This window comes from Phasianus colchicus, chromosome Z (genome assembly GCF_987193195.1).
Source record: "Phasianus colchicus chromosome Z, bPhaCol1.hap1.1, whole genome shotgun sequence".
Taxonomy (NCBI): Eukaryota; Metazoa; Chordata; class Aves; order Galliformes; family Phasianidae; genus Phasianus; species Phasianus colchicus.
The window spans coordinates 65300065-65314937 of record NC_143476.1 but is presented as its reverse complement, the minus strand read 5'-3'; the positions used below and the strand labels follow the sequence as shown (position 1 = coordinate 65314937).

Sequence of the window (14873 nt, the reverse complement as noted above, 5' to 3'; positions counted from 1 at the left end):
ACTGCATCCAGTAAAGGATGGGGTTTCTCCTTAGCCCTTTTCATACTGTTAATATATTTGTAAAAAAGCTTTTTGTTCTCTTTCACTACAGCAGCCAGGTTGAGCTCATGCTGGGCTTTTGGCTTTCTAATTTTCTCTCTGGATATCTGAACAACTTCTTTGTACTATCCCCAAGTTGCCCATCCTTTCTTCCACAGGAGGTAGACTCTCCTTTTCTCCTAGAGCCTCAGAAAAAGTTCCCTGTTCGTTTACACCAGTCTTCTTCCCCTCTGGCTCATCTCATGGCACAGAGGAACAGCCTGTTCCTGTACCAGTTCTGGGCTCCCCAGTACAAAAAAGACAGGGACCTCTTGGAAAGAGTCCAGCGGAGGTCTGTAAGAGACCCCCACCAGGATGTAAGCATTGTTGACCCTCCCCGATCTTTATCTATAGGAGCTCAATACTGTTGAGGTGTCAGCCCCAAACTCAAAACGCTTTCTAACACATAGAGCCACACCACTATCCCTTCTGAAGAGCTTATAGCCATTCACTGCAGCACTCCAGTCATAGGAGAAATCCCACCGTGTTTCCATAATTGCAACTAAATCACAGTTTGCCTGCTGCACGATGGCTTCCAATTCCTACTGTTTGTTGCCCATGCTGTGCGCATCGGTGTGGATGCATTTCAGCTGTGCCCCTTGCCTCACCCCCAACCTCAGCATCATTCACCAGGCTCATCGCTAATGCCCCTTCATACCTAGTTTAAAGCCTTCGAGCCTTTAAATTGGTACAGCTTGTTCCTTCCACTGCCTACTGTCAAAGGACTTGGAATATGAATTTCCTTCTAAACATTTAACCTCCTCAGGTAAACAGAGGAAAAGAAAAATCATCACAAACAATAGAAAAGCATAAGTGGAAAATGCAGTGGCACAGATTTGTAGAACAGCTTCTGAAAGCATTTCAGCCATATGAAGGATGGTTTTGACTGTCACAAAACCTGATGCTATCACCATGCTGTGAAGATAACTTAATAGCAGGTGTTGTGGCACACAGTTTTCTTCATCTAACCACCCTTGGGAAGCAGAAACTTCACCAATTCTGAACCAATTTTATTAGTTCAGCTTTTTCCACACACAAAAAAGGTTCTATCAGACATGCCTATAAAGTGCTAAGATTTACATATGCTAAGGTTTTTGGTGGTTGTTGTGGCTTGGTTTTTGTCTTTTTATTCCCCCCTCCCCCGTCCTCCCCCCACTTAAGTAGCCATCTGTTTTACAAACACAGAAAACCCTCCCAATGACTTCTAAATTCAGTACTTCTAACACCTACTCACATATGCCTATACACCAAGAGTTCTTGTTGGTTCCCTCCTTTATGTTTTTCATGACTATTCTGCTACTCTGATAAACATATAATGCATGCAGACACTATATGATTAGCACAGACTGAAAAGCTAAAGCAGTGTTGCTGATGTGGGGATGACAGCACAAATAGTGAATCCATAAGACTTTTTATTTTGTAAAGCACAGCTGTACTTGTAAGACACATTCTGAACAAAAGAACTTAAGAATCCAATAGTTAAAACCACCTTTGATGACAGCAGACGACAAGTTGACCAAACTCATTTCAACTAGTACAGCCCTTCACTGAAGTTTAAATACATGGCTAATAACAGCAAAAATCACAAATATAGAAAATGTTGGACATATGTAACAATTTGCTGTTGATAACTAAGATTGGGAATACCAGGCCTATTTTCTGCCATCAGTGGTTATCCCTTCCCTCAGTGCCTCTCCTGAATACTGCTTTGTAAATGACACTATACTTGCTAGTAGTATTAGGCACTACAGCTAAATAGGTCTGGGATTTTGCATGCACTGAGAATTAAAATAAACAAGGGCTTTAAAGAAAACAAAAGTCCAAGAGTGAAAGAAAATGCAATTACAGAATAGAGCTTTAAGGAACCAACTTGATAGAAGAGCTTTAAACTCCAAGCAGAAAATAAAGAAAGCTGCTAGAAAAGAGTTATGTTCAGAGTAAATAAACTTCTGTGTTTTCACAAAGCACTTGAGGAATGCCATATACATTAATGAAAGAATGGTTTTGACACAGATTTTCAATTTGAATTTGTGAATGGTCTTACAGATGGTCAGAATGGTCTACAGAATGGTCTACAGATTTCTTCCAAGAATTTAGAAGGAAATGTGCCCTGATTAATGCAGCAACATTCAAATGAGTCAGTTTTTAAGGTGAAAGAAAGAAAACTCAAAGGCAAAAAAATGACTTTAAAGAATACTAGTACTAAATTACTAGATCAGCACTACTTTTTTAGACATACCATAGGAATAGAACACTTATGCAGAAACCCCCTGCATGCCATGTGGTGTACCCACGTGGAGATGACCCTGTGTCCATTCTGACAAGTCTGAACTAGAGATGTATGGGATTAAGAAGCAAAATATCACAACTGATAGGCTTAACTGCAGTCCATATAGTCTCAATTCATCCTCCCCTCCCACTCCTATTACTTGCAAATTCTAACGATCACACTTTGTTCTCCGTTCTCAGGAGGACATTCAGAGTACTTCAGAAACAAATTCAGAATCACAATTTTTTCCGCTTTTTGAAGAAACATATACTGATGGAGAGCCTGTGGAAAAGTGAAATATTCTTTGTTATTGGTACTTGCAGCCATCAGCAAGAAGGGGGAAAAAGTTCCTTATTTACCTTAAATCATGAGATACTGAGATGCAGTAACACCTGTCTGAACATCTCTATTTCTAAAGAATAGTACACCAAGGTCATCTGTCCTCTAAAAAACAAAAGTAGTGAACTTTCCTGTGCTAGACTGTCCTAGCCCTTTTAATGATTAAGTATTGGCTGCTCACACTCCAATGTCTGCTACATAGAGCACATGAGGGAAGTGTTGGCTCTGGAGTGCAGTGGAGACTGCCACTTCCCTAGACAAGTGCTTTAAAATTGGTGCCCTGTAATTTCTGGAAGATGTTCTCTTCTGAGAAAGTAGCACATTTACTTGCTGTACACGCACTTCCATTTTCTTCTTGGCAAGAAGAAAAGAAAATATCACTAGCTCTGTTAAGATTAAGTAATTTAAACAGTTTAATAGTATGAAGTCGTTGGAGGTCCTTGTCAAGTGCATTTCAGACAAAAGAAGAGAACATTGAAAAAAACCTTGCCTCTGAGACTGAGACCGTCCCTTATCCTTTATACAGTCACAGACACCTGGTGCGAAAGAAACAGCACTGCATCATCACCTTCAATATGGTTGGAAAAGAGTCCACTCAGTGAAGTAACTTAAGCAGCTAGGCATTTCCTCTTGTACCTCTCAATTTCCTCTCCATCTCCTTCCTTTTTCTCCTCTTCTAGCAGTGCTTTTCAAAATTTGGCTTCAACTGACATTACTTTAATGTGTATGAAGAAAAGTTGTGTTACTGGATTCCTCCATAAAATAACCAAAATTTGTTTGGATGGAAGCACAGTAAGCCATTGGGCGGTACATTTCAGGAGTGGCAACAGTGGCAGGAAAGATAAGCCATGTTCCAGATGGGCATGCACAGCTGTCACACTGCAAAATGAAGAGTGTCTCTGCCAGCTTATCTGTGCAAATTGGAAGGTTATGGCCGTGGAACTGAGTACAGAGTTTGATATCAGCTTCAATGCATTGGAAACAGTGATAGCAATGTTGGAATTTCTCAAAGTTTGCACCTGGTTAGTCCCACAAATACTTAGGAACAAAGACCACTGTATGCCAAGTTTGTCAGGACCTACTGAACTAATATGAAGCTGAAGGTGACAGTTTCCTGGACTACATTATTACCAGTGATGAGATGTGGTTTCAACAATATGATCTAGAGTCAAAGTGGAAGTTCTTGGAGCAGTGACATGAATTTCCCATCAAAGAAAAAGTTCAGGATGCAGTCCTCAGTAAGTAAAGAGATGCTCACTGTCTTTGGGAGAGGAAAGAGGCGGTCCTTCCAGATTTCCTGGAGCCCAGACAAACCATCAGCTCTGACCACTACATGACAACACTGACTAAGCTGAAGGCTTGAACTTCCAGAGTCAGACTAGAGAAGAAGGCACCTTTTTCTTGCAACGCAATAATGCCAGGCCCCACACCAGTTTGAAGACCATGAAGCATACTGCCAGTCTTGGCTGGACTGTTCTACCACACCCTGCATAGCACAGATTTGGAGCCTTCTGACTTCCTTCTGTTTGGGCCAGTGAAAGAAGGACTGTGTAGGCAACATCTTCCATAGCAACTATGCCATCCTACCAGCTGCACCTTTGCTGGTGCAGATGTTTACAAGTGTGGCAGGTGGGTTCTTGTTTATTGCTGATAAAAATGCAGAGATAATAGTGGTCCCTATATTGAAAAACAGTGTTTCGTACCTGAGAATTTACCAGATAGCGTTATTTTCTTCTGTGGTTTCCATGGAAATAAATAGAAGACATTACTTTCAGCACAAACAATGTATTTAAGTTCTACCTCTGCAGAAAAGTTTCCTCTGGCAGAAAAATAGTGTCATCTTTAGCATAACCATAACTAATGTTTACTTAATCAAAAGTGGTATTTCTAAAATTTTGGTGAGAGAAATTAGCAGTCACTCCAATTGTTACATAATTTAAAAATTCAGAGAAGGAACACAAAACATCAAATCAGAATCATCTAAGTAGATGCTCTCATAGAGCTTTTTGCTGTTCTATTTATTGAAATAGTCTTTAAGTATGACTTAGTTTCACTGTTATGTTTGAATTAGAAATATGTCTGTGCTGGATTTCAAGCATTGGTTTATTCTTCTCAGTAACCTGAAAATTGGAGAGGGATATATCATTCTTCCTAAATATCTGTTTTACACTGGCACTAATTATTCAGTCACACATTTGTTCTGTATTTCTTTCAGTTTGTTTTTTTGGGCTGTAAATAAGACTTATTTAGAAGCAGTTTACTATATCTTAAATTCCTTATCTGTTGCTAATTAAACTTATCTGTTTCATTGTCACAGGAGAAAATCCTGTTACAGAACCTAATGAGCTGCAACCTTCAGTAACTGATCCTGGAGAGGATATCTGCTTACAAGCATGAAGGTTTTACGCCAGTGCCAGTCCGGTCTAATTGGGATTAACCTTTAAATATTCACTATTACTCAAAAGCTTAAGTGGAATTAGATGGAAGCACAGTCAGCAAAGTATCAGTAAATGAACAGATGCAAAGAGAAACAAATGATGAACTACTTCAACTACTTCAAACTGTAGTGCTCATGTATTAATTAATGTAGTCTAACATTAAGTAATTAAAATTAGCTTTACTATTTTTAAAAGTTTGCTTACTCAGACAGCGTGGCATTTCTCACACTGAAAAACATACTCCACATGGAGATGAGACTACAGCACAGGACCAATGAGCAGCAGGAGGTTACTTCTTACTAAGATGAAACAATGCATTTCTGTTTTGTATAAACTACTTATAATTATACATACAATACTGAAAATACACTTGAGAATTCCAAAACATGTAAATAGGTATTTCTAGGGAAACAAAATAGTTTACCACATGCTAAGCATGCAAGTCTGAGTCTCAAAACAAATAATCTGATTTTCTTGGGTGCTGAGCACTGCAGTTCCTCATGGTCTGTAAAGCAATTGTGGTAATTTAGGAAACAGACTTCAGGAATGTAAAATACAGAAATTATTCTGTACTACTGACATACTGACAATAGATAGCAAAGTCTTGGATGTCTTCCAAATGAGTGGTCCTTGTAACACACAGCATCAGAAACACTGCAATGTTTCATTACTGTCTAGACATCTATTCTGAAATCCAAAAATGCTAATGTTTTGTCAGAAGAACATTAACGTAATTAAATTGATACTACTATTATTGATATATTTTGACTGAGCAATGTTCTCGTAAGTACCCATAACATATTCTCCACAACTCAGAACTGGGGCCAGTTTTAGCTTTCTAACCACTGACCTTGATGAAGGAATCATATGTACCCACGCTAAGTTCACAGATGAACCCAAATTAGGCAGGAGTGTTAATTTGTCTGAGAGTACGAAGGCTCTGCAGAGGACTGCATCTGCTTGCATGGTGTTCCACAAGGCTTAATGCTGGATGTTTACCTGTGTTATAACAAAGTCATCCAGTGATACAGGCTTGCAGAAGTGGGGCTGGGAAGTTGCCTGGCAGAATAGTACCTGAGGGTGCTGGTTGACAGCCAGATGAACATGATCCAGAAACGTGCCTTGAAATCTGAAGAGACCAATGGCATTACTGGTTTCTATCAGAAATGTATAACAAACAGCACTTGGAGAAGTGATTTTCCCTTTGTGCGTAGTACTGGTGAGAGCTGAGTATCATGTTCATGCCCCTTACTGTACGAAGGATACTGAGCTGCTGAAATGTATTCAAAGAACATGAAAATGGTGGAAGGACTAGAAAACAATACGTACAAGGATTGGCTGAAGGAACTGGGATTTAGTGTTACACCCTGGTTGGATTTTATGATCTGAGAATCTTTTCCAATTATGATTCTGGGATCTTTTCCTTACTGTTTTTCTAAATGATTCTAAGAAAGTTTTGTTGAAGAATAAAAATACTTGCAGACCAGAAGCCAGTCATGAATACATACGGGACTTGAAGTTTTCCAATTTTATCTACCAAGTTTCTGATGCTTTTTAGGGAAATAATCTTATCTGAGGATATGAAAAAACATTCTTGTGTATTAGTGTAATGTTCACTAGCCACATCCAATTAGTTGCCATGTATTTTATGTTAAGGAAGCTGTATTTCAGGAGAAATAATGGCAGCCTATCCAGTAGTAAAAACTGAGGTGCCTTACCAGGATAACTGGTAGGAGCAAGTGACTCCTACTATCAGGAATTATTTTATTTTCTGTCTGGATCAATCTAGCAGTATGGCATTAAACATCAACAAGTTGTTACACGAATGCCTTATCAAGAAAGTTGCCTAGGATGAGAATAAAATAAAGATTACATTTTTCTAAAAAGTACAGTAAACACTTACTTGATATTACACAAAAGTAAACTCATCCTTCTTATTACAAAGAAGGTACCAAAAATACAGACTGGCTTAGTAGGGCTTAGAAGTCTGTACTTTTCAGAAGACTGAAGAAAAAAAGAACTGAACTATGATTCAGTGAGAGCAAGCCTTTCATTTTAGACCTTGTTTAAAAAAGGTAAGAGACAACATTTTCTTTCTGTTCTTGTCAATTCTTGAAGGATGAAAACTTCCATCACTCCACTCCTTCACAGGCTAAGAATTTTTTTCCTGCTTTGTTTATGGAAAAAAGAGGGAAAGGTATTATGAATATGTGTATTTATCTTGTATGCAACAGTAGCCCCAGAACAGATGCTTTCATTTCTGTGGTAACTAGGACATAATAGGCACACAGATTTTAACAGATATCAAAACAATTCTGTGTAAATTACTAGGATTTAACTTCATCATGAATGTCAAGAAGTTTCCACAAATGCTTAGATCTTGATATTTCTATTTCTAAGAGCAACGATTGACACACAGCACAATGAGCGCAAGAGACAAACTGCTTCCAAAATGATTTAATTCACAAATGCTTTTTAGAACACAGACATGGACCAAAAATCTTACCAAATGGCAGTTAATTGCATAGTTGTAAGCGATCTTTTTAGCTTTCTGTGCACTAAGAAGTCAATTTCTCCAGCAATGCTTCTATTCCTTTTGCATTTTTATTCAGCTTCAACTTTGGAACAATTTTTTTCAATCCTTTTTTGACTGCATTTGTCACTTTTTGATCAGTACTTCGTAGAAGGCTACAAGAAGAGGCAACGGGAAAAAAAACAAGATGACAAAAGTCAACATGTAGTTCATATGAAAAACTGTCTACATACTTCAAGAGACAACAGAATATAACAGTTTGCCCTGACCTATTAGAGAAAGATGTAGAACTTTCAAAAAGCATGAACATAATTTCTTCTTCTCTCAGCTGAACCAGCCCGCCTCTGTACAGCCTTGCCAAGGTTGTCAGCCGATGTCTGGGCTGTATCAAGCTCACTCCCATTATTGCTATCTTTCTTGCAATGCGGATACTAAAAATGGATACAGTCAAATATATTTAATATATATAAACTACTTTTAATATTCAATTATGTGCTTCCTTTATTGCAAGACTCAGAAACTCAGTAGGTCTGTTCTTTACTAGACATTACCTTCAGGGAAAAAAAGGATAATCTTTCCTAGCTAACTTTTCCTCATAAGAAATGAGGAAATCCATAATAAGCTATAGAACATTATTAGAATAACATAATATTCTGTGTTTCCACCTCCATCTAGACTGAGGTTGTCCTTCTCTCCCCTTCTTTCAAGGTAATAGTATATGTTTTAATGTAGTAGTGAAATGTTTTATTACAATATAAAGTAGTAGAAAGAATGGTACACATAGTTTGCCAATTCAAAAGGTTGAGTATACTGCCTAAAAAGCTTACTATTTATACAATCCAAGTATGTAATCCAAAACAGCATTAGAAGTTGCAATGGCAACCAAATAAACCAGGTACGTCCAACCCACAGCCTACTCTCTACCTCACACCATTGCCAGAAAAAAAAAAAAAATATATATATAGGTAATGGTGATGACTATGTTGAAAAATAGTGTTTTGCTGCTAAAAATTTGCTCTACCAAACAATTATTGTGCTCACTGTATCTGTTGTAGCTTCCATGAAGGTAAATAGGAGGCATTACTTTAAGAGCAGCCTAAGTTAAGGCAGCCCAAGACAATCAATTCTTCACTCAGTATGGTTCAGACAATCCATTATATTGAACATGCATGAACTAAACTAAAATTGGAAGCAAACTAAAACATACGTGTACTGGTACCAAATAGGCTGCACGATACTATTAGTCTTTATGAGCCTCACAATTATTCTATTTAACTCAAATATACAGATACCTAAAACCTTGTTTCCTGCATACTCTATAAACAAGACTTTAGCAGCCTTTCAGTACTTAAAGGAAGCCTGCAACAAAACAGGAATATTATGTCAGGGAAAGCAGGGACTGGACTAGGGTAATGGCTTCAAACTAGAAGAGTAGATTTAGATTAGACGTGAGGAAGAAATTCTTTACTTAGAGGACAATGAGGCACTGAAACAGGCTGCCCAGAGAAACTATGGATGCCCCAGCTCTAGAGATCTTCAAAGCCAGGCTGGATGGTGCTTTGGGAACTTGGGCTAGGGGAAGGTGTCCCTGTCCATGACAGGTGGATTGGAACTAGATGATCTTTAAGGTCCCACCCAACCCACATCCTTCTATGATTCTAAGCAGTAGACATATCAAGCTGAACTAAGTAAAGCAGACAACAAATTACTGGTGCTTAAGGAGAGATTTATGTTTTGTCTCCTTAGCAAAGTCACTCGAATTTCATCTGATAACATCTGTACGAATACACGTAAAGCTGCTTTCAAACTGGTAGTATCTACAGATATTTCAAGATGCTATTTTTAATATGAAACATCTGCATGTCTCACAGTGCTGCCAGAACACAATATAGTCTTATTTTGGCTTAAAGCTCTTCTGGTAAGCAGATGTCTACGTATTCTATGGACAGAACATTCTACGCTTAAAAAAAAAAAAATGACACGTGAGAATGAATAAATAGTTTTGTGTACCTACCCTGAAACATATCACTCACAAATTCAAAAAATACTGAGCAGAGATAAGATAGAAATATAAATAAAATAACACCTATGACATTTTGTGTACAAAACTTGATTTACAGTAAGCCCTGCTGTAAATCTGCAGAGGTCTCTTACAACCTTATGATGCTTCCCATGTTTCATGCTTGTCCTAGGCCAGAAACAGGTGCCAAATTCTTTTACAAAAGTCAAAAACAAATAAGGTAATGGAAGGCTGTGTCTGAAGCGTACCAGGTATCTAAGCAGGTCACTGCACTCAACGAACTGCACATTAATTGGTCAATGTGCTTAAATGACCAGGAAGCCAAAAGCTTCACATGGACTGAATGGGCAGTTCTCAAATTTTGATAAGCAAAAAAGCCAATGACAGAACAAAAATTAACTACAGTTTTGAGAACTTGCAACATCTGCAAATTACCTCTATAAGAAAGATGTGAGTTCCTTCATGATAAAAGAACTTGAGTATTTTTTTTAATAGTAGAAAGCAATGATTTTATTAAAAATGCTGACTAAATTAGATTTATCACTGTAGTATGATTTAGATAACTCCTCTTTACTTCAATACATAGAGTAAAAAAAACCATCAGGCCTAATTACTATATTATTGAGTTAAATAAATGTCACATGAAATTGAACAAACAGCTGATTATGCTCATGCACACAAGGCAGACGAAACTAAAGGGCATCTTGCCTTAACAGTCATTAAAAGAACTTAAAACTACAAAGGATTCAGATGAAAATAAAATTCCAAAATAGAATAAAAACACCATACACCAAAACAAAACCACACCTCACAAATACTTTCTCTTCATCCAGTTAGATGAGGTTCAATTTTTCTGAAAGGTGTCTGACTGATAGTCTAGGGGATGAGTTCCCCTACTTGGTAACAGAGCACCTGTCAAATCTTTACCCCATAGTGACATGTAATACCAGAGAGGGGTAAAAGTTCACATTCCTAAGAGAAATTTGCATAAATTAATATACATGAGCATGTTCCTGTGCTGTCTTCTATAATGAACACAAAACAAATATTTACCTATTAGCAGAAGTGTTCAAAAGCTATTGAAAAGCTGTTCTCACACAGACAGCTGAATAGCTCTTCAAGTGTGATTAACGGAAAAATTCCACTAACTTACTTCAAAATGTTATTTGGACAATCATAATATGTTAGTACATAAACCAGCAACATCACATGTTAAATGACTCTCCTCAGTCTTAAGTTAGAGAAAAAAATCCAAGCATTAATACACTGTCAGTGCACAGGCCTTTATAAAAATCTCTACTGAACATCTGTGCAGAGGATTAGATTACTTATAGGCTTTAGAGGCATTTATGGAACTTGCAAGAGGCAAAAAAAAAAAGCATTACAATTTTATAAACAGAACTATCTTTACAGCCAGATCTCTAAGACTACTGTGATGTTGTGTAAATGTTTTATAATCTGGATTGCAACTACTGTTCTAATACCATTTCTTCTCAGTAATAATCTGAATGGCAATGACTAAATAAACTTAGTATTAAACTCAGATTTCAGCAGTAAGACTCGTATTAGTTAAACACCTTTTGATTCATCTTGCAAAAGTGTAGGAATGTCAAAGTATCCTCACTCAGAGATAATAAGAAGCAAGGATGGAAAGCAAACATCAAGGAACCTAAAGTAACTGTAGGAGAGGGAGTAGCTGTGGAAAAGGTAAGATGATGTTTTCATTTTCAGAACCATTTTGTCTGTCTGAATTGTTTGACAATTCTGCCTCAGAGTAAGCCTATATGAGGAGGTCTTATGGCAAAACCTTCGGTTTCCATGACCTGACACTAACATTTAGTTACAGTGTGAAAACGGCAACAATACCAGTGTTGGCATATGATAAAGTGATAGTGTTAGTAATCTGATTCTTGTGTGCTCTTGTTGATCTCCAGAGCTGCATCATTAACTAATTCCAAGCTGCAAGCCAGTCAGCTCATCATTTATAATGATCTATTCTGAACACTTATCTTTTTATGGAAACATACCTGAGCTCCATAATTAAGGCATCATGACAAAGTAACATGTTATATAAAAAAAGAACCTGCATTTTGTGCAAGCTGACCCCAGTCACAGGTACTTCAGGGTAAGTTATTTTAATGTAGCTATTTGTGGAATCTTCCTTTAAGCCTTTTGTGTTTGTAAATACATGGTAGCTACACTTAAAATTAATTTTTTAATCTTATTATTTTTCCAAGATTGAGTGGCTTCCTTGAACTGTAGATGCCCAAGCTCAAAGAAAAAACCCTTGGAAATCTTGGAAATGCAGCTTTGAATTTTTCCAGCATCTTCTTCCACTGCAGACTTACCAGCAGCAAAAAAATGAAATTTCTGCCAGCATATTGCCGACTGATAATTGCTGAAGAAATTATACTAAGACCTAATAACAAATAGTCATGAGCCTTACATACCAACAAAGAACAATGGCACCTCGATTTACTTCTGCCCAGGTCTTCAAATTCTCAATACCAACATGTTCCACCAATGTTCTTCCAAAGCAGCCTTTAAAACACAGAAGAGGGGCAGGGGAAGAAAAAAAAAAATATTAAGATACTACCCTTACATAAAGAAGCAAGTTAAAAATTCTCTCCAACTGCAATTTAAGCAAATAGTTTTTAGCCTCTATGTTTTCATGAAGTTATTATCCCTCAAAATAATTCAATGCACTAATATGTCTGTAGGTTTTTGACCAGTTTCAAGTACTGCTTAAAATTTAGTCAGTTGCTACACTGGGTGACAACTTACTAGTATAAAGTATTATCTACTTTTCATTTTTTTTCAGATGATTTCAAAGGCTATCTATATCTTAAGGCATACACTCCAAAGTAAGAACATCACAAATACAAGAGATAATTACATGCAATATTACATATATATATATATCTGCTGAGAAATGCTGTTTTCAGGCATTCAACTCTACAACTGAAGAAACAGTATTTGTATAAAGTTATTTAAAAATCCAGAGCAAACACTCTACTGACAAAAGTAGAGTATGTTTACTTCAACTATACTGATGCTACAGGGCACAAATTCTTCAGTAGGATTGAAAGTCTAAGCTTATTTGCAGATCCATTACACTAATGATGCATGTAAAAGAACGAACCACAGCTCACCACAGGTACACAGCTATTTTTGAAGAACTGAACTAGAGAGCGGATGTTCTTACAATTTGTAAGCTGGGCAAATTTAAGAGGAAGTAACCAAAGGTACCCCGAAGTTCAGCACTCAAACGCTGATCCTGATTTTCACTGTCACTTCAGATTAGAATTCCAAGTAAAGAACAGGATAGTTTTTATTTTGCTGTTCCATGCATTATAATTTGGATGTTTTATAATGCTGATGCCATAAAATCACACCAACAATACTTAATGACACATAATTCAATGGAAGACAAAGAAACAGAAAGTAAAAACTTGTGTTTAAAGTGGAAATTATATACTGCGAACATAAATTAAGTCACGTAACCATCATAATATCAATTACTGTAGTCTCCAAAAGATGTTCAGATAAAATATATCTTTGAACCTATCCAATAATTCACTTACATAAAGAAGCAGCAAAACAGCCTCCTTTCAGAAACATTTAATAAAGCACAGTGATCTCTCATTTTTCAAAGAAACAGGAGAAGGCTGAACACAGTAATTACTAATAGGTATTTCAGGTCTGATAATTCTACAACAAAAAGGCCTCTACGCACAACAGAAGTTCTCTCTAGTTTACCCTGCACCATGCATCTCCATTCATTTTTCAAGTTTTTTTTTATATAGGAGAAAAAGTAATCTCTATTAGTGTATGGTGATACACATACACAAAGATTTTGCAGTTATATAATAAAATGAGTTCCAAAAAGCTAAATTAAGATGAGAACATCTGTGCCCAATCTCTGCCTTCTGGGATATAAAACAGCAAAGATGTCCTATTTTTGTGCCTGAATTATTGTAGGAACAGTCATACAGCAGTACCTCAGCTGCACTAATGAACACAGTATGGATTACAGCTTGGCTCACAAGCAGTAATGAAACAAGTCTTTCTGTCAGAAAAGCTTTACTATCTCTATTATCATCCTTTAAATTGCCATGTGTCTGAGCAAAGATAAAAATATTGTAAGCACAGAAACTAACACTGCCTAAATACGCAGTAAACTCAAATCTGCAAACTACACAGTACTAGCTTTGTAGAAGAAAAATGTGCCTTTTATGTTCTGTCCATGAAGCAACTCACAACAGCAAGAAAAAAAAAAAAAATCAATGATCTTAGAAGATATTAAATTTTCATTAGTATGTTTATAGAAATAAACAAAGCAATCTTATTTAGGCTATATTACAGACAACATAAAAGTACAAATTTGATCAAATAAGGCTGAATTTCTAACATACCTTCTTTTCCACTCTCCCTCATTTTTTCATCTTGCTCTATTAACCATTTCAGCACTAAATGACCTGCTGGATGCTCTGCAATGTGAAGCTTTAAAAGGGGAAAAAACCCACAAATAAATTATTCAGTGACATTTCAAAATCCAGTTATATTATAATGCCTGCATGCTTTACTTATTTATTTCTTTGCAAATATCTGAATATTTTTTAAAAGTTAGCAGTTTGTTTTTATTCTGCCTCGCAGCATCTAACTTTCAGTGGTATTAACTATTTGCTGCTCCTCATCAGCTAATATCTCATCCACCACTCTCAAGGACTTAATGCTTAGTTAGCAGAATCTCTAGTTCTTCTTCTACAAGAATATCTAGACTTTCTGTATTTTCATGGACTCCAAAAGTCACCACAGTACAGCTCACAGAAAATCAGAGAAAGCACTAGTTCATTATACCATAATTATACCACATGTGTATCTTAAAAAGCAGAGGTAAGTGATTTTGGAAATGAGCTTGAAGATAGGTGCTTCTAGAATGTCTGGGTATAAAGCCCACGCTTCATGGGGGTGGCAGAGAAGCAAGAAATCTAGTTAATTTGTTAAGAATGGGAGATATTTTCAACATTTTTCCTCCATCTATAAACTGTCTTGATAGTTCTGTTCTTACCTGAAGTACCTATATTGCCATATTCCACAGGCTATGGCGGAAGGGGCACTACAAAACTCAGGAAGGCTGAGACAATTCAGCAAAACTACAGAAACCTGAAGGGTATCTTTTTTACATAACATTTT

General features: G+C 36.8%; 1 protein-coding gene across 3 annotated transcripts in view; it reads right to left on the bottom strand.

Moving 5' to 3' along the window:
* Nucleotides 1-7563: 7563 nt before the first annotated feature.
* Nucleotides 7564-14873, bottom strand: part of PUM3 (pumilio RNA binding family member 3) — a 26460-nt gene continuing 19150 nt past the window's right edge. For all 3 annotated transcript variants that reach the window (XM_031610453.2, XM_031610451.2, XM_031610450.2), the window contains exons 16-18: nucleotides 14093-14180; nucleotides 12128-12218; nucleotides 7564-7812 (exon numbers count right to left, since the gene is read on the bottom strand). In XM_031610453.2, the coding sequence (XP_031466313.2) occupies nucleotides 7683-7812; nucleotides 12128-12218; nucleotides 14093-14180 (309 nt within the window). In that variant the 3' untranslated portion in view covers nucleotides 7564-7682. The remainder of the gene's footprint in view (nucleotides 7813-12127; nucleotides 12219-14092; nucleotides 14181-14873) is intronic.